Source organism: Microtus oregoni, unplaced genomic scaffold, assembly GCF_018167655.1.
Source record: "Microtus oregoni isolate MIOR12 unplaced genomic scaffold, Mior012 000045F_ref0000178, whole genome shotgun sequence".
In the NCBI taxonomy this organism is placed as follows: domain Eukaryota; kingdom Metazoa; phylum Chordata; class Mammalia; order Rodentia; family Cricetidae; genus Microtus; species Microtus oregoni.
Genome location: NW_024543219.1, coordinates 6,866,876 through 6,885,956, shown reverse-complemented (window position 1 = coordinate 6,885,956; position 19,081 = coordinate 6,866,876). Strand labels below are relative to the sequence as shown.

Here is a 19,081-nt window from a genome sequence, read left to right as displayed (position 1 = left end):
TAATGTGATCATGGGAATACCCTTGCTGCGGGGAAACTCGAGTGTCTGTGGCCAGGTCACACAGCAGAATAATGCAATTTAGGAAGATTTTCCAAATAGTCTCAGCTTGACCACTTCCTCCTATCTCTGGCAGCTTTGACACGCAATGGTAGACTTTTAAGGATTTGGGGGAAGGACGCTGGGTTCTGCCAATCACTCCTCTAACCTCTAGTGGGGTAGGCCTTGCTCCCAACTCCAGCCCTTCAATCTCACCGGTCCACTAAGAATAAATACTCATGACACAGACTAAGCCCCTACATCGTGGGAAATAATCTTCTCAATGCCTGCTCTTCCTGGCCCTGCTTGGCCACATCCAGTTCACCCCTAACATCAAGCTATAGTCACACAAAGAATGTGAAACACAGTTTATTCTTCGTGGAAAGGTTGAACAAGGTCAAAAATGTCCTTAGAGGGCACTGACCCAGCCCCGCCCTGCAGGTTTCTGAGGTCAGTTGCCTCTGCCCCCCTCCCCCACCCATCCCCATGCCCCTTGTTAACAAAAAGGAACGATTTGAATGGCATTCATATATAATAATTATAATAAAAATATACATTAAACAAAACAAAAAACCCAAACAAGACAGAAATTTAGCTGGGCTTCCAGCACCGTTCACCCCGTTTTCCCCAGTCCCAAACCCCACCCAGACACTCCTTTCCTCTCACCCCTCCACGGGGCATCACTCTCCCTCCTGAGTCCCCAGTACCTTGACCACCTTCAGTGGCTGAAGGAGACTTCCAAATGGGTTGGCTGGGTGGGGAATTGGAAGGGCAGGACACAGGTAAAATGGGCTGAGGAGTGCCTGCATCAGGAGAGGGAGGGGCCCACCCTACCCAGGAGTACCCAGACACTTGCCTCACTAGTGCAGTGAGACAGACTGAGCAAGGCTAGGCCACTGCCAGCCTCGTCTGGTCTCTATGGAGTCCCCAGTCCCTGTACTATAGGCTCTTCACTCCTGTAGCCACCCTTATCCTTCCTGTCCACAGTCAGTAAGCAAGGAGATGAAAAGAGGCCAGTGTGGCTTCCTTAAAGCCCTCTCTGAGACCCAATACAATGTGCACGCTCCTGGGTACCACAGTGTCATGCGTGTGCCCTGCAGTCTGCCCAGACTCCCAGGCATACACTGCTACCTCCACACCTCATTTCCTGTCCCCTCGGACTGCTGTCTTTGGGTCCCAGCCCCAGCAACTTGCATTTGAACCGGTCTTTTTCTACTCTGAGCCATAAGGCTCCTTTCCCCCATGTTCCAGATCCCGCTGTCTCCCCTTGACCGCTCTGTACCCGGGCCCGTTCCCCCTGCTTTCAGCTCTTCTGACCTTGATCTGGACATCCAAGGCTATTCAGGAGGGGCCAGTTTTGCCAAAAGTTTCCTCAAACCCATTTAGTCCTAGATGGCTCAGGCTCCTTTGGACGTTCTCCAGGTTGGGTTGGATAGAGGCAGATCTTTATGGAGAGAAACTTGGTTGTTCAAGCCACTAAGACCGTCATTGAGCGATTTTTTTTAAAAACCAAAGTCTTTAGAGTAGCTGAGCAATCTTTCCACCTCCAACATACACTCTCAGGTTCCTTTTAGTCGGTGGTGGGAGGGCTGCCAACTGGGTACACTTGGCACTTAGAGGGCTCAGATGCCCAGAGCCTCCTGAGGTCAGAGTTTAGAGATTTAAGGTATGCAGTTAGGGGATGGAAAAGAAGCGGGTGACCTCATTTGGCCTTTGCCCATGAGGTCAGAGGGTCTTGCCTTCAAGTGCAGAGCCCTGAAAACATTCAAATAGGGTTGGACACACACCAAGCTGTGAGGTTTCCCCTGAGGGCCAGAGGCAGGAAGAGACCACCTTCCTGCTCAGCCCTCAGGGGACCCACCTATGGCTGAAGCAATGCTGGGTGAGGGTAGGAGAGGCCAATTAGGGAATGAGAAGGGAGACCGGAGGGAGAGAGGGCTCAGGATGGGTGTGAGCAGCCCACCTGCCACCACCTGCTGCCACTGGCCTTCAGGGGCAAAGTTCTTGTGGTAGAAGCGGGTGGGCCAGCGGTGGGGGTCAGACCTTGTCTAACAGTGAACGCTGGCAGTAAAGCAGTCGCTTGGGGGTCCCATGGCGTCTGAAGAAGAAGACTGCAAGGCCCACTGCCAGCACCAGGAGCAGCAGCAGCACAGGTAGGACTACGGCGGCTGCGCTCACTGCTCCGCTGCCCTCCTCGTCCACCTCGATGATGATCACCTCTGTCTTGTCCTCAGTCCCCTCATCCGGGCGGCCTCCCGAAGGGCAGCCCATCCAGTCCCGCAGAGCTGACTTGGGGTACCCTGGCTCTACTTTCAGCTTCTGGTTGTTAAATTTCCAGTATTTGTTCCCCTTGTAGAAGTAGGTGAAGACTGAAGGGCACCAAGAGGACGGTGGAAGATGACAAGAACCAGGATGGGCAGAGTCCATAAAGGCCCCAAAGAGAGAAAAGAAGAAAGCACGGTTAGTGCGATGGGCAGCTAAGCTTACCTCTCAATCTTCCTCAACGTTTGCTTCCTCAAGTGGAGAACGGAGTTGATTACAGCACCAAGTTGGAAAAGTGGCCAGACCGAGGGTGGCATTACGTATGCAAGCACCGTCAATGTTTTCCACTAGACACTCTGTCTTTCTGCTCTTCCTCAGCTCCCCGTGCCCTTCCTTCTCTACACAGTTTCCCTTGCCCACTCACCTTCATCGCTACCCATGAACGACCCTCTGGGAGACTCAGGGATTCCTTCCCAGACTTTGATGTTTTTAGGGTACTCGCTGTCCACTGCTCTGAACTCCTCACTGAAACGGTAGTACCTGGGGGAGGGGAGAGAAACGGAAGCGGCTGGATACCGGGCATGCCCTCAGAGGTTAGCAGACCCATGACAGAGTGCACCGGGGAACAAAGGGTAGCCATGGACATGGTTGGGGACAGGGGTTTTGAGTAATGAGGGCCTGCAGCTGAAAGAGGCGGAAGGAGGAGGTGGAAGGGAGGGTCCAGGCTGTAAGGAGCCACCAGCGGCCCTTAATGACAGTGCCTGGTGGCTGGGGTGGAGACACAGTGCTGGGGGCAGGAGGCATCAAATGACCAGGTCTGAAACGGTGACCCGGTCACATCCCACGCACGCAGCACTAAGAAAAATTGCCAATTGCTAGGCAACATAAAGACTCAGCCAGTTCCAGGGCAACACACCTTGGAGGTGGAGGGGAAGTGGGCCTTTCTTCAGAATGTGGGGATTAGGCTATTTGGGGTGGCAGTGGAGAGGCTTGGGCGAAGGGTTGGAGATCTTACTTATTTCCCCTGAAGAAGTAGGTCTTTCCATTAGGCATCCAGAAGAGAGCTGCATCAATCTTGTCAGTCGGCAGTCCTCGGCCTAGCTCCTTAATGTGCTTGGGGTATCCAGGTTCCAGGGAAGCCTCATCAAACACCCAATGCTTATCCCCTGGGATAAGACAGAAAGGAGGAATCTGGACTCAGCTTGACTCTGAGGTCTTTGGGAATGACACAGAATCAGCTCATCCATGGAGACCCTTCAACTTCCCCAGTCCATGAAATGTCTGGTTACCTTTGAAGAAGACAAATTTGCCATCCTTTCTCTCATAGGCAGTATTGATGGATGCAGGCAGGCCCCTCCAGAACTGGCCAATAGGCATTGGGTATCCATCCATCACTTGGTTATTCCTCACCCGCCAGAACCATCGCTCCTAGAAACCAGTAAAGGTGGGATCGCATTATGCCTTGTTCTTCTGCAGCCCCCAAAGCGTCCCCACTGCCTTCAGCCCTGTGCTCCTAACTTTCATTCCTCCTATTACTATTGCCACCCAGCTTCCTTGCTGAGAGCCCTTCTGCCCCCTTCTCTTCCTCCTCCTTCTTCCTTTTGCCTTCTTCTATCTCTCACCTTGAAGACAAACATCTCTCCTCGGAGCATGGCCACGGTATCAAAGTTACCATCACAGATGTTAGGTCCATAGCTGGGGTTTCTGGGCTTATCTGGGACAGAGGGCCGAGAGGTAGTTCTGGGTTGAGGGGGCATCTTGGTGGGTGACCCTGACTTACTCCCTGAGGAAGAGAACAATAGGGTACTTCAGATTTTGAGGTAGAGGACAGAAGGATAGACAGATAAACAGACAGCAGCACCCTTAGAAAGCACGAAGAGAGTGGGGGTGATCCAGAGATGGCTCAGTGCTTACAGCAATACTGCTCTTGCAGAGGATGAAGTTTGATTTATATTAGGGGGCTCACAACCTTTAGAAGCTCTGTGGACACATACACACCTCTCATAAAAACAAGTATTTTTTTTTTTTTTTTTTTAGTGTGAACAGGTTTTTGGAGAAGGTTAGCTTGGTATGTTCAAAAGGTATGCATGAAAGTGGGAGCTGCGGAGCTGGAGACGCGGCTGACTGATTGGGAGCACTCGCAGTTCCTACCGAGGATCCAAGTTTCATTGCCACCACTCACCCGGCAGGAGATCCAATGCCCTCTGCTGGCCTCTATGGGCACCAGGCATACATAGACGTGGTACATGCATACATACATATTTGCAATATACTTATAAAAAAAAACTTAAAAGAGTCGGAGCTATGAGAGGCGGTGAAAGGTGGTGCGTATGTACGTACAACCTTCACGGTACGCCGTGGGGAAAATGCAGACCAGAGACTGAAAAGGGACAAGAGCAGAGGCAGAGGAACAGGTAAGTGGATGGATAACTTGCCATAAAGTTGCTGGATGCCGCGGCGGTCATCGTCAGGCAGTACAAAGTTCTCTGTGTCCATCCACTGGTAAAAGGGCGCCATGATGGCAGAGGGGTCGTTAGAATGCTCCAGGCCGAGAGCGTGGCCCAGCTCATGCACAGCTACCAGGAAGACGTCATTCCCTGGAGGGATGGAGATGGTGAGAGTTTGGGACCCTTCGTAGGCTTCCTGCTTCCCCTTCAGAGACCTCAGGTTCACAGATAAGCCTGCCGGTCGTGTTTTCCACCTAAAGTGACCAAATCTTGAGGGTCAGTTTCCTGTCTCTTCTGGGTGGGGTGGGGTGGGGCGGGGCGGGGCGCCCTGGCGCAGGATTCCAATCCCAAGAAAACCTACATCGTGGAGCTTAGTTGCCTCTAAAAGCTAGGTAGGCATCGTGTTTGCCTGGAGAAGTGGGTGAGAAGGAAACTTTTAAGTCTGTGATTGGCAAGGTAGTGACAGTAGACCAAATATACAGACATAAATAGCTTAAAATGTAATTCCTGTTTTCACACTAGGCTTGTGTGGCTAGTATTTAGCTGTTTTGGTTTTTTTGTTTGTTTGTTTGTTTTTTGAGGCAGGGTTTCTCTGTGAAACATCGCTGGTTGTCCTGGAACTAGCTTTGTAGACCAGGCTGGCCTTGAACTCACAGAGATCCGCCTGCCTCTGCCTCCTGAGTGCTGGCATTAAAAGCATGTGCCACCATGCCCTGCTTTATTATTATTATTATTATTTTTAAGTTTTAGTTTGTTTTTTGTTTTTCGAGAAAGGGTTTCTCTGTGTAGTTTTGGCTGTTCTGAAACTCACTCTGTAGATCAGCTTGGCCTCGAACTCAGAGATCTGTCTGCCTCTGCTTCCCGAGTGCTGGGTGAGATTAAAGGCCCGTGCCACCATTGCCTGGCTTTATTGTTTATTGAGGCAGGCCTCAAACTCACAATCCTCCTGCCCCAGCCCTTAGACTTATTTTTTAATTTTATTGATTTGTAAGACAGGGTCACACTACTGTACCCCTGGCTGGCTGAAACTTACTATGCAGACCGGGCTGGCTACTACATACTGCTAGCTTAGCTTCTGGAAGGAGACCCCTCTATAAACAAGGGACAGCACACACTACCCAGGGTGGAACTCAGGGTTCCCTTACTCACCATTTAGGTCCTCATTTTGGACAGTCCAGGGCTCAGCAGAATCAAAGTGGGTGTCCCCTCCGATACTGGGGCCTGGGAAATAGGCATGAGCCAGGAAGCCCCCTTCACCATCAAAGGGTGTACTGTCACCGTGGAAACCCTCAGCAAACAAGATCATGATGTCAGCCTGCTTCTCATGACCCTCTCGGATGTAGGCATAGGGTACTTCACGGAAGCGCAGTGGCGTGGCACTCTCCCATACTCGGAAGGCCTTCCTAATGGCCTCGAATGTGGCATACTCGCCCACCTTGGGGGTGTAATTCTGGATGCTGACACCCAGATATGAGGGTAGAGAAGGGAAGCGTTAGGATAAATGAGGCAAAGTTCCCTGTGCTCTCCCAGCCCTGGTTGAACTGCCCGGCCACCTTGCCAGACCTGCTGTCCTTGCTAGTGCATATTTGATGTCTCAGCCCCAAGAACCAAAGTCTTGGGGGTGTCGGCACTAGTGTATCCCCCAGATGGCTGTGCTTCTCTGCAAGGTTAGAGCTCTTTTCCTTCCCACTCCCTAAGAATGGAGGAGACTAGTACAGGCCACCCCTGCCTCTACCTTATCCAATTAAGAGGGAAGGGTAGTGGATGCAAGAACAATCTCTAGTAGTTGGACTCACCAGAAAGTGATCTCATTGTGCTGCCATTTGAGGCCCTGAATGGCATAGCGCTTCCTTCGAACATTGGCCTTGATCTCAGTACCAAACTTATCTGGCACACCACAGCGAGGGCGCCTCATGGCCCTGGGGAGGAAACACTGGGGTCAGCATAGTACAAACAATAAAAAAGCACCGGGTGGTGGTGGTGCACACCTTTAATCCCAGCACTCGGGAGGCAGGGGCAGGAGGATCTCTGTGAGTTCAAAGCCAGTTTGGTCTACAGAGTGAGTTCCGGGACAGGCTCCAAAGCTACAGAGAAACCCTGTCTCGAAAAACCAAACCAAACAAGCAAACAAATAAACAAGTGAGTCTTCAAGGGGAGAGAGTGGAGTGCCACAGTTGACCCAGGGTCCTGGCCTCTGCCCCCAGGTCAGTGTTGGGTGAGGCCTTGTATATGCCAGTGTAGGGAAAGGCCAGGTAATGATACCAATGGGAGAGGGATGGGACACTGGCACAGGGGCAGGTTCAAGTGGCGGCACTTCTGGTATTCGGTGTGCTCAGTGGACATTAGGAACTTACTTCAAGGTGTCCGAATCAGCCTTGCCTGTCACTTGCAAACCATAGAACCTTTGCATGGCGGCAATGGCAGCTGAGAGTGACTGGGGGGAACGTTGTGTGTGGGTACGCAGGTCCCCTGGAGGTAGGTAGCCATACTGCTGCAGCCAGGCCTGTAGGGAGAGGGATGTGGCTTAGAGAATTTTCCACGTGGTCCAGGGGGCCCACTTGCCTCTCCACAGTGCCTGGCAGATGTCTTTGGCTCAATGAGAAATATGATGGGCTCCCATTCTGGTTCTGCCAGGAACTTTCAGGCTAACGGCTGACTTATATTGATCTAGATCCCAATGTGCCTGTCCCCAAGGGTGATAGGGAGCAGACAGCTATAAGGTTGGAGAGCCATTGGTCCTGACTGGTTGTCGTACTCTAGTAATTGAGAGCATTAGTGGACTGAGAGAGTCTTAGGATGTTTTTGGTTGGTGCTTACATGCATGTGAAGGTCAAAGGTCAAGCTCTGGTGTATTCCTTGGGAGCTGTCCACCTTGTTTTGTTAGGCAGGGTCTCTCACTGGAATCTGTGGATCACTTATTAGGCCAGGCTAGATGGCCAGTAAGCCTCAGGGAACTGCCTGCCTCTGCCTGCCTCTGCCTCCCTCACGCTGAGATTACAAGTATGTGCATCTTGTCTGGTGTTTGCCATGGGTGCTAGGGTTTAAATTCAGGCCCTTAAGCTTGCCGCAAGCATTTTACTAAGCCATGCCCATGCTCCAGAATGTCTTCTTAGAGCTGGCATTTTCTCCAAAAATTTTCTCCTCTCTCAGTCCTTGCAAAGATGGCAAGTCCCATTGGAAAGTGAGTTATGTCCACGATAGGTAGAATGGTGGAGTCGAACAGGGTGAGGGGGTTCCTGCAACAGAGGTGCCACACTTCTAGGGCCCTCAGCAGGAAAGGAGCCAGGGTCGAGGCTGGATGCTGACGGGGAAGCTGGGCTCTTTGGAGGTGGTAGCTAGTCAGCCAGGACCCCAAATAAATACTCTATGATCTAGCGATCTAGCCTTGGAAAGTCAAAGAAGCCATGCTGTGTATGGACTATGAAGATGCTTAGATTCTTCTGTAGGGAGCCAGGATCCAGATAGAACTGGGCCTACTCCAGTTTTACCTTATTTAAGGAGTTCAGAGGGGGCTTCAAGTTGCCTAGAATGGGCATTTGGAGGGGAAAGGGCAAAGCTGCCTTGGGTCCTGCATCTCCTACCTGTGGTCATTAGGATGGATTTATCTCCACATGATGCTTCCCCGTCAGGGCTAGGCACGGGTGGTGGAGCAATGCTCTTTGTGGGGTCTGGGGGTGATTCAGGAGCAGCTGACTTAGGACCTGAGCCCAACAGGGGCAGGAATTGCAACACAGTTCCAGGAAGTGATTCCCCTCAAGGCTGACGGAGTTAGGGCCTGAGTTGTAAACAACCCAGCCTTTCCCCCAGCCAATCAGCCTGGCCAAACTTCCCTAGCATCACCTGTTAACCAAAACCCTTCCCAAGGGCTCAGGAGTTTTTAACCCCTTGTATGTCAGAGGGCCCTAGCAAGGTGGGTAAATCCAGAGCTGTTCCCTCATATCTTAAGGCTTGCCCTGACCTGTGCTGCCTGCTGTGGCCTGTGCCAAGTATGCAGGAAACTCCCTTTGCACCTAGTCTCACCTGTAGACTCTGACCCCTGCTAGGGTAACAGCTGCTACAGGGCTTATGGGAGGATGGGAGTGGCCTGCTCCCTCCCCCCATAGCTGGAAGTCAGGAGGAGTGGAGGGTTTTTTAGCCAAATAGAAGGATGGAGAAACTGGTGGGAGAAACAGCACAGTCAGGAGTTCTGGGTAAACCCCTCTCCTCCGGGCCTTTCAAGAGAAAGGCAGGTCTAAATAAGCACACTCATAAACCCTGCCCTGTACCCTGTGGAGAAAAGTGGATGCTTTGTCAGGAAAAGGACTCCCCGGAAGAGTATCACAAAGCCAGAAAAGAAAGCGTCCCCATCATTTTCTTCCTTTCCCGGACTGGGCAAGTTTCTTTCTCCATCTCACAGAGCCAGGCTCTGAGCGAAGCAAGAACCACAGACTATGATCCTGGAACCACAGGAGAGGACTCTGGTGTCTGCGGCTGAGTGGGGGAAGGGTGAAGCCCTAGACACACTGTTCTGGAGTTAGTGTGGAGCTATGGAGGCCTGGTGAAAGAGACCGACCTAACTGCCCGAGGCCAGCTTGGCCTGGAGAAGGAACAACTATCTTGGGTGGCAGAACCTAGTTGGTTGGCATTGTCTTGATCAGTAAGTGCAGGGTATTCCCTATGAGAAAGTCAAGGAACACCTCCCACTGTAGGAGGCCAAGAGGGTGGGGGCTCTCCAGCTCCACATCAAACCTTGGATCCTGGCCTCTTCTGGGGCTGCCCCGCCCTCCCTCAGCTTCCCACCCGACTGTGTTCCAGAAGCAAATGGTGGTTCTGGCTCTGGGACGACCATGACCCACTTAAAGTGGAGCCAGGGCTGCCGCCCCTCCCCTAGGGGACCTAGTGGAAGCTGGGGAGGAGAGAAAGAAGTTGGCAGTGGGCAGTCTTCCAGGGGTTCCTTTTGTTAGGCGCTCTCTTTGGGGCTAAGATGGGAGCTTCAGGCCTGGGAAAGTCACCTCCTGTCTGACATATGGGTTTGGTCTCCAGTGTAAGAGAGGATTTTACTCTTTCTAGTCTCTATGCACAGTGTGACCCCACTTCTAGGGTCACACTTGTCCCTTCAGCCCCAGGTCTCTTCAGGGGCACAGGCAACGTGTGCCCCGTGTGCCCAGGAGTCATCACCTCAGAGGATGTGATCCGGCCTGGGACTAGAGTAGAGGGAATCAAATCAGACCATATCCTGCCTTTTGGGCCCTTCCCTGCCCTTCCCTACCACACCCAGGTCCTCACCAGGATGAGTGGGTTGGATGGCCCAAAATAAGAAGCTGATTAAATCCATCTCCCACCTTCACCCCAAAATAAGAGAGGGAGGGAAAACTTCCTCAGACTACTACTCCCACGCTGCTTCCTTCAGACCGGGGTGGGCAACGGTCATGGGAGGGTTGGGGATGGGGGTGGGGGCGCCCAAGCAAGTCGGGACGCTTGAGGGTGACCCAGGCCCGCTCTCAAGTCGCTCGCTGAGCAACTCCATCCCCCCCCCCAACTCTCTCCGCAATTAACTCAGAAAAACAATTAGCAACAAAAAGCCCCCCCCTCCCCCGGCGCCGGTTAGGGTGAGGACGCGGGGAGGTGGTGGCCAGGCTGAGCCCAGCGGCTCACAAGCAGAGCTTTGTGTGCGAGGAAGTTCTGCCCGTCGCGATCCTCGACGCCAGGGCCCGAGGCCCGCACCGAGGGCGGTCCAGGGAGGCGGGTAGCGATCGGCCGCCCCCCGACGCCCCACTTGGTACAGATGCGCCCATGTAGGGCCGCGGGCACCTGAGCGCAGCCAAACTGGGGGAACAACTCCCGTATGACACCGGCCTGGACGGCGCGGGGTTGGAGCGGAGTCCAATGTTTGTGAAGCTCCTGCCTGGCCAGAGTGCACAGAACCCGGGAGAGCGAGGTCCGGGCCCCGCTGCAAAGTTCTTCCAGGGAAGGGAGGAATGGGAAAGAGGCGGCGGCTGCGGAGGGGTTAGGCTGGAGGCAGGCAAAAAGTTGGATCGACTTGCAAGTTTGCAGATAAGGAGGGAAAAGAAAGGCCGGAGCAGCAGAGTGTAACCCCTCGTCGCCAGCGGGGGGGAGGGGTTCTCAGCGGGGGCTGTCCCCTTGGAGACCCCCGGACTCGCCTACCCGGCGGGCGCAACCCCGGGAAGGGCGGGAGGAGCTCACTTACTTCGGGGCTAAAGTTGCTGCCTTGGGCCCAGCCGAGGGAGGCGAGCGCCGTGCCGAGCGTGAGCAGGGGGAGCAGGAGGCTGCGGGAGGGTCGAGGGGCGGGAGACATGGTCCGTGGCGTCGGAGCGCCAGGCGGTGCGGGGGGCTCCGCGGCGGGGCCCACGCCCTGGGGTCGAGCCGCCGCTCTCTTTGGGCGCCTTTGTCTTCGGAAGGCAAGGAATTTGGATTCCTAGAGGGCAGCCGGCTTGGAGGTGAGGGGATTGCTCCTGAAAGTGCCCGTTTGCTCTTCTCTTTTCCGTTTTTTGATCTTTCTTCTGCTTAGTCGGCGAACTGAGTTGGAAGCCTTCTCTGCTCTCTCCTTTGGTCCCTCCCTTCTCCCAAAGCCTCTCCTCCGCCCCCGCCCCAATGCCCTCCTTTCCTGGTGGGGACGTGGTTGTTTCAGCCTGAATCCAATTACAGCCAAGAGCAGGAGAGAAAGGGGGGGGGGGTTGTCTTTCTGTGGTGCAGGCTGCCATCTGCAGGGGTTGAGGCCACAGCTGACAACTAACTAGGAGACTGGGTGTCCCAGGGGACGGATGCGGAAGACTTTCTCTTCCTAAGCATTTTTTTGGGTGGCCTGATTCCCGTAGTATTCAGCATGTCTCACTTCAAGAGTGTTAAGTGTTGGGAGGTCTGATGGCTAGGGAAGGTTTTCAATGCCTCGTGAGGAAGGGGCATTTACTAACAAGGGGTGTGTGTGCTGAGACCTGTGGACAGCCTCCTTCTGCCCCAAACTTACACTGTAACAGAAGCCATTACCAAACAACAATCACAATTACTTTAAATTTTGGGGCCCACTGCTTTATTAATGGCTTTTGCAATCTAGCTGTTCCATTAATTGTGAACTGCAGGGGCTAGTAGGAAAAGGGTTCAAGGTCGGGGAAAGCCAAATGGAAGTCTGATTAAAATTGTTGGAAGAGGAAGAAATGGGAGTTAGGATTCTGGAGTTTTGTTCCGTCTTTACACTGGAGACCGTTCCTTAGAGTACAGCTTCCGTGCTGGTGGGCTGGGAGAACAAAAGGAGAGGTATGCAGGGGAGGGGAGGACAGGCTGAAGCTGGCAGTAAGAAAGGCAGATAGATAAGAGGTTGAGAATTAGATCTGGAAAAACACCAAGCAGTGGGACAGAGGCAGGAAAAGAGTGGGAGACAGAAAACTCGACCATCAGCGAAATGTAAGCTCCAAGAATTGCGTTTGGTCAGCGAGAGGAAGGAGGTAGTGGGGAGAGGAAGGGAGGGAAGGCAGTAGAGGGAAGCAGCAGAGCAGAGGGTAGAAAACAGGCCAGGTGGGAAGCTCCTGAAACCCACAACTACCGAAAGCGTTTATGGTGGGAAGATGCAAGCCCAGCATCCAGTACTGGTGGGGAACAAAAGTCCTTGCCTTCAGAATCCGGGGGAGGGCTCATGATCAGTGAAATCAAGGGCTGCCAGGTCACTGGCAGTTTCCAGGAGGTGCACAGTGGGTATTAGTGCCACAGGGGCATTGTTAGGGGTGAGGAAATACAGAACCCTCTTCAACCAACCTCTGGAATTCAGTCAGAACAGAACTCTTTCAGCAGAAGACTAAATATACAAGTTCAATTCTTCCTAGGTCTGCTTTCCAGAGTGGGGGCCTCCTGGACCGTGTATCTGGACACGAGTTGATGGTTAAGAAAGAGACTTCTGCCAGGTATGGTGGCACATGGTTTAAACCCAGACAGCGGCAGGCAGGCAGATTGTGGCGAGTGCAAGACAGCTTGGTGTCCATGGCCAGTTTCAGGCCAGCTGGAGTTATAGGCAGACCCTATCTCAAAAAGAAAAAAACGACCTCAGATGGGAAACCCGTTTTTCTTTTTTAAAAATCTACAGCAAATTTCCTCTTTATTTTTATTGTATGTGCATTGGTGTTTTGCCAGGGCTGTCAGGAAGTTATAGACAGTTGTGAGCTGCCATGAGGGTGCTGGCAACTGAACCTGGGACCTCTAGAAGAGCAGTCACTGCTCTTAACTGATGAGCCATCTCTCCAGCCCCTGAGAAGCCCTTTTCATCAAAACATTTATTGAATGCCAACTGCACACAAACGAGCTGTTTATGGGCTAAGCCGTGACTCGAGGAGGACAAGGGTAAAACCAGGAAAACTGGTACTGTCCCCTTTTCTTCCTTCAGAGCAGCCACTGCTCTTTAGATGGGTTGGCCCCATGGCAAGCATGGCAGAGATTAAAATCCCAGAGCAACAAGGCTAAGTGGTAGGGTAGTGGTGTCCTTAATTCCCACAGGGCTCTGGGTTTGTTCTCTAAAGCAGGGGCAAAATAATAGCCCCAGAGCAAGATCTGGCTGAACTGGAATGGAGAGCAGACTAAGGGCACTGGGCCAAGCCTCACAGGCAGTGATTTTAAAGTTCCTCTTGGTGCCTGAGGTCTTTTATTGTCAATACAAATGGCGGGAAAAATGACTTCATTCTCATGGGATAAAGCATTTGGTGACAGAAAAGAAAGGCAGAGAGTCTGGGAAAGTGTGAATGGAGCTGTTTTTTATTGATGTGGAAGTGGACTTCTCAGTGAAATTCCCTTGGGTTTAAGACCATGTTCCTGCTTCCTTTCTTCCTCCAACTTCTGCTGCCTGAGCTTCCATGCCTGTAATCCAGCATCCATTTCCTGTGTCAGCAGTACAACTCGTCTCTGAAATGGCAGGAAAAGAATAAATAACATCTGGGGCTCAAGCAGACCGGACCGTTGAGCAGATATCCTTTCTCTCCAGAAGTCAAAGGATTTCAGCTGGATACTGATGCTGTTGACTGGCATCAGACCAGCATTTGCCTGACAGAAGGGAGCTAACAATGTGAAGGGAAGGTCTGTTATTGGTTTCTGCCACAAGCCCCCTACTCCAGCCATCCCTTCTCACAGTGCCATTAAAACATTTGGCTTGGGCAGGTAGGGTGGTCCATCCTTTGATCCTAGCACTAGGGAGGCAAAGGCAGGTCCATCTCTTGTGAGTTTGAAGCCAGCCTAGTCTATATATCATGCCTAAATGAATAAATAAATAAGTTATCGGCTGTCAGGACTGGAGACGCAGCTGCTGGTGGTACACTTGTCTAGTGCCCACGAAGCCCTGGGTTTGCTCCCAAGTACCGCCAAACAGCAGCTCAGGCACAACACAACCTAGAACAAATTATAATAACCGAGATGGCTCAGTGGTCAAGAGTACTTTCTGCTTTTACATGGGACCCAGATTCAACTCCCAGCACCCACATGGCTGCTCCCAACCATCTGTAATTTCTGTTTCAGGGGATCCGACACCCTCCTCTGACCTCTACAGGCACACATGTGGTGAACAAACATTCATAGAGGCAAAACACATACATATAAAAGTCAATCTTAAAGAAAACAAAGAGAAATGATGATCTAAATTTTCCTCCTCCAATTAGAAACAATGCAGGCCTTGCTGGAGTTCCAGCTACTCACTGCAAGCTTCTCCCTTTGAGCTTTTCTTCGAAGTTGGCCTTTCATTGGGGGAGCAGGACGGCCATCTACAGAGAGAGGAGAGAAAAAGGGAAGTGGTAAATGTGACTGGGCCATCTTCTCCAAATACTATGATGTGACAGGAATTATTATGACAGGGAAATACTAGCTCCCCTCTTCCAGTTCACACCCACCAGGGCTGGGGTGGGGGCTAGCATGTAAGGCCCAGGTTCAAGTCCCAGCACTGTCCATCAAAAATAATACTGAAGAGGAAACCAGTTCACAACTACTCTAGCTTAGTTTTGTAAAATTCATCTAGCATCTTCAATGGTGAGGTACAACAGTCATGAAAATGAGTTCCAAAGCACGTTCCTATTATTTCATTTAGTCATGTGATTAGCATGGAATTAGGGTCATTTGCAATGCTGAATTCACTGCTTTTGTTTTGTTTTTTGAATTCTTGAGACATGGTTTCGCTGTAGCTTTGGAGCCTGTCCTGGAACTTGCTCTGTAGACCAGGCTGGCCTCGAACTCACAAAACCCTGGCTGCCTCTGCCTCCAGAGTGTTGGGATTAAAGGCAAGTGCCACCACCATCTGGCTCACTTTTGATGTAAGGTCTCACTAGACAGCCAAGGCTGTTCCCTAGCTCTCAATCCTTCTACTTTTGCCTTCTGATTACAGGCATGTGTCATTACTCTTTCCTCATTTTATGTTTAAAAAAAAGTTTTATGTGAATGAATGTTTTGCTTGCACCGTGTGGGTGCCTGGTGCAGGTGGAAGTGAGAGAGATTGACACCAGATTTCCTGGAACTGGAGTTACAAAGAGTTGTGAGCCACCATGTGGGGGTTAGGAATATAACCCCAGTTCCTCTTGAAGAACAGTCAATGCCTCTGAGGCATCTTTTCCAGCTCATAACCTTTTTTTTTTTTTTTTTTAAAAAAAAAAGAGAAAAGCTGCCGGGCGTTGGTGGCGCACGCCTTTAATCCCAGCACTCGGGAGGCAGAGGCAGGCGGATCTCTGTGAGTTCGAGACCAGCCTGGTCTACAGAGCTAGTTCCAGGACGGGCTCCAAAGCCGCAGAGAAACCCTGTCTCGAAAAACCAAAAAAAAAAAAAAAAAAAAAAAGAGAAAAGCCTTCTGGATTGAGTCTGCCATCTTCAGTCTGGTAGGGATCTTCGGCGTTCCTTTCAGCAGCTTTCCAAATAATTCCTTGTGTATGTGGAGTCAAATTCTAAAAATGCATTTACCACACATGCCCCCCCTGAAAAGCTAAGAGCCATGCACCCTTCCAGCCCCAGGACAGCCTAAGTTGGAATTACATCTGTAAGTCATGATCCCCCTACTCCCCTTCCTTAGCCAACTTACTATTTATTTATTTATTTATTTATTTATTTATACACGGGGATCTTACTCTGTAGTTCAGGATAATCTGGGACCCACTGAGGCACATACTTCATTGACCTCACAGTGATCCCTCTGCCTCAGCCCCCAAAAGCTAAGATTTCAGGTGTGAGCTGCCACACCCAGCTCTGTAGTCAGACAAAATTAGAGTTCCTTTCTTCAAACTCTTGCCTAAGTAAAAGGTTCAATATTTCCCAGACACGCCCCCAATCCCTACCGGGGGTGGTCTCCTGAAGGAAAAGGAAAAAAACCTGACATCAAGGCTCACCGGCGAAAGACCAGTCAGGAAGCTCCGTGAGGGGCCCATAGCCGGAAGGGTTGGCAGCCAGTCCCTGTCTGGGTGGGGAAACACAGTGGGTGAGGGCTCGGCCGGCTTCCAGGTCCCGCCGCGCCCCCGCCCGGCACTCACTGAAGTCGCCACTGGCCGCCGGCCCGAGCCGCAGCGCTGCAGTGCAACCTCCGGACACCTACTGCAAGAGCCAGGAGTTAGAGGGCAGCCCGCCCCCGGGATCCCGGGTCCCCAACCCCACAGTCACTCACTGGACAGCCAAGACCCCAATGCAGCCATGCCGTGGCAAAGGAACCGGAAGTGGGCGTGGCACCGATGGTCACGCGCGACGCTGCGGGACAAACCGGAAGCCGACATCTTGAATGTGGTTTTCATTCGCGGGTCCCGCCATCTTGGCTCAGCGTACGGAAGTCAGGGCCAGCTGCGGGCTGGGCGCTTTGGCCAGGAGGATCTATCCCGCGCGTGCATCTAGGCTTTGGAATTTGGGGATAAAGAGAAGCCTCCAGCGAACCTCTTTGTGCAGCACTCTGCATGGTTTTTAACACTGGTTTTCGGATCAAGACATGATCAAGTATAGAACGAACCAGAAAAATTTGTTTCTCGTCCAACCAAACCGAAGAAGTAGTGAGTGGGTTTAGGAAGTTGTAAGGGTAGCTAAACCAGTTCGTCAGTTAGAGCGTTGGGTCTAGAGAAGACAAATGGTCACAGACATGACTAATACTACAGCCGAGTGCTGGGAAGGAAAAGTGCATGTTATTTGTGAGAACATTTATGGAAATAGGACTCAGAGGACACCATTAGGAAGTTGTACTGGTGCTAATTTTTTTTTTTTTTTTTTTAGAGTTAACCAATGTATCTCTGTCTGTTTTGGAACTTAGTATGTAGACCTGGCATTGAACTCTGCCTCCAGAATGCTGGGATATAAGGCGGCAACTCTGGTCCCCCCCCCCCCCCCACCAACCCCTGGCCCCCCACCTCGCGAGACAGGTTTCTCTGTGTACTTCCGACTGTCTTGGAACTAGCTGTGTAGACCTGCCTCTCCCTCCGGAGTGCAGGGGGATTAAGGGCACGTGCCACCAACATCTGTCTCTGATTCCTGTTTTTTATTTGTTTATTTATTTATTTATTTTTTATTTTAGAGACAGGGTGTCTCTGTGTAGTTTTGGAGCTTCTCCTGGAACTCGCTTTGTAGTCCAGGCTGGCTTTGAATTCACAGAGATCTGCCTGCTTTTGCCTCCTGAGTGCTGGGATTAAAAGCTTGTGCCACCATCACCCAGCTTCTGAGTCCTCTTTTTAAAAGCGTCCAGAATACATTCTCATGAGTTAAGTATACTTTGAGTGGGCCAGACCTGAAAACTGAGCTCTGAAGTGCTCCAAAATCAAGGAAAATTCCACACCTGGTGTCATGAAGAAACTTTAGTCCAAAACCAGGTGTACTAAGGGCTGGTAATGTTGCTGGTGGTGGAGTACTTGCCTAGCGGGCTTAGACTTTGGGTCCATCTCCCACATACACAAAAATAACATGGCCGTAACTGGGCAATGGTGGCTAACGCCTTTAGTTCAAGACCAGCCTGATGTCTACAAAGTGAGTTCAAGGACAGCCAGGGCTGTTACACGGAGAAACCCCTTCTCGAAAAACCAAAAGCTTGGTAGCTTAAAACAAGGGCCTTGGGCCTGGAGAGATGGCTCAGTGGTTAAGGACACTGGCTGCTCATCCAGAGGACTTGGGTTTCATTCTCAGCGCCAACATTCTGTAACCTCAAGATCTGACACCCTCTCACAGACGGACGTGTAGGGAAAAGGCCAATGTGCATAAAAACAAACAAAAACCCAAGGGCCTTATGGCCTTTTTTTTCCTGCTTGTAGGCCTCCTGCTGATGGACTGGCTCCATCAATTCAAGGTTAGATAAGGACACCTTACAAAGCAGCTGTGGGTCAATCATCCATCCTGTCTTCAAACTGACTAACCGTAAATTGGGGGAGGAAAATTCTTCAGAGAATTAAAAAACAAAACAAACAAAAACCCAGACCTGGAGAAGACACTGGGTTTTTGTCTTTCTGAGTCCCCCCATTCTCCTTTGCATAAGGCCTTTTCCCTCTGTGTGTCTGACTCATCTGTTTCTTCACTCTAATAAAAGCCCATCTTCAACTGCTGATTCTGTCTGCTCCTGTTTATTATGGTTGAGATGTCTCTGCTCCTACTGTAATGGAAAAATTAAAAATGCTGCAGCATCCCTGGTGGCGGCAGGTAGCAGAAATGCTGTAGGTCCCCAAGCAGTGGTAGTGGGGCCATGTGGTGGCAGGCAGCAGGCCCTGAGAACAGCCAGTCCCAGGCAGAGATGGCTGCCAGTCCCTGACCAGTGGCTGGTCCCAGGCAGGGAGACATGTGGCGGGCGGGCAAGAGACAGAGACATGGATAGGTATGCCATGCAGAGTGAGGTTGGATATTTATTCAGGGGGTTATGGAGGGGCAAGAGAGAAGGGGAGAAGAGCAGAGAGAGAAGAAAGAGACTGAAGCAGGGGACGGGGAGAAGTGGAGAGAGAGGAAGACAGAAAAAAGAGAGAGCTCAGGCCAGAAGCTGAAGATCAGCCTGCCTCAGCAGATGGGGGAGGGAGTAGGCATGGCTTGTCTCTTAAAAGAGACAGAACAATCATTACACCTACCTGTTACATTTGAGATTTTTCTGAGTTTTCAGAGTGTTAATTCCTTAACTGGCAGTGGAAATGAAACTGATTAAGATCCCTTGATGCCTAGCCAGGACACGCCTTTATTCCCAGCATTTGAGAGACAGAGGTAGGAGGATGAATTCGAAGCCAGCCTGGTTTACAGAGCAAGTTCCAGGACAGCCAGGAATACACTGAGAAACCCTGTCTTTAAATGCCAAAACCGGGATCTGGTGATATGGTCCAGGGGTTAAGAGCACTGGCTGCTTTCCCACAGGTCCTGAGTTCAATTCCCTGTAACTACATGGTAGCTCACAGCTA

The 19,081-nt window shown here is 51.4% G+C and overlaps 2 protein-coding genes across 5 annotated transcripts; both read right to left on the bottom strand.

Annotated features, from left to right (window-relative positions):
* Window positions 1-508: 508 nt before the first annotated feature.
* Window positions 509-11,323, bottom strand: Mmp14 (matrix metallopeptidase 14). Its single transcript, XM_041634090.1, has 10 exons — window positions 10,933-11,323; window positions 7,100-7,248; window positions 6,542-6,664; window positions 5,895-6,202; window positions 4,734-4,895; window positions 3,921-4,081; window positions 3,588-3,726; window positions 3,314-3,464; window positions 2,723-2,838; window positions 509-2,405 (listed from the first exon to the last, which is right to left on the bottom strand). Exons 1-10 carry the CDS (start codon window positions 11,038-11,040, stop codon window positions 2,074-2,076), a joined length of 1,749 nt encoding a protein of 582 aa, XP_041490024.1. The 5' UTR covers window positions 11,041-11,323; the 3' UTR covers window positions 509-2,073.
* Window positions 11,324-13,457: 2,134 nt separating this feature from the next.
* Mrpl52 (mitochondrial ribosomal protein L52) lies at window positions 13,458-16,421 on the bottom strand. Of its 4 annotated transcripts, none has more exons than XM_041634118.1 (5): window positions 16,348-16,420; window positions 16,217-16,277; window positions 16,076-16,143; window positions 14,409-14,473; window positions 13,458-13,625 (listed from the first exon to the last, which is right to left on the bottom strand). In XM_041634118.1, exons 1-5 carry the CDS (start codon window positions 16,373-16,375, stop codon window positions 13,479-13,481), a joined length of 369 nt encoding a protein of 122 aa, XP_041490052.1. In that variant the 5' UTR covers window positions 16,376-16,420; the 3' UTR covers window positions 13,458-13,478. The 4 variants fall into 4 exon arrangements, with proteins under 4 accessions (XP_041490052.1, XP_041490053.1, XP_041490054.1 ...); XM_041634119.1 differs by having other exon boundaries at window positions 16,217-16,274; window positions 16,348-16,397; XM_041634120.1 differs by having other exon boundaries at window positions 13,522-13,625; window positions 14,402-14,473; window positions 16,217-16,274; window positions 16,348-16,397.
* Window positions 16,422-19,081: the final 2,660 nt, after the last annotated feature.

Bases quoted from the DNA above. Each gene is read 5' to 3' on its own strand.
- Mmp14 (XM_041634090.1), bottom strand. From the start codon at position 11,040: ATGTCTCCCGCCCCTCGACCCTCCCGCAGCCTCCTGCTCCCCCTGCTC. The intron at 6,203-6,541 runs GTGAGTCCAACT...TCTGGGTGTCAG, and splicing joins CACAATGAGATCACTTTCTG to CATCCAGAATTACACCCCCA. The intron at 2,839-3,313 runs GTAAGATCTCCA...CCCCTCCCCCAG, and splicing joins TACTTCTTCAGGGGAAATAA to GTACTACCGTTTCAGTGAGG.
- Mrpl52 (XM_041634118.1), bottom strand. From the start codon at position 16,375: ATGGCTGCATTGGGGTCTTGGCTGTCCA. The intron at 14,474-16,075 runs GTGAGCCTTGAT...CTCTCTCTGTAG, and splicing joins TCCTGACTGGTCTTTCGCCG to ATGGCCGTCCTGCTCCCCCA. The intron at 13,626-14,408 runs GTGAGTAGCTGG...CTGCCATTTCAG, and splicing joins CTCAAAGGGAGAAGCTTGCA to AGACGAGTTGTACTGCTGAC.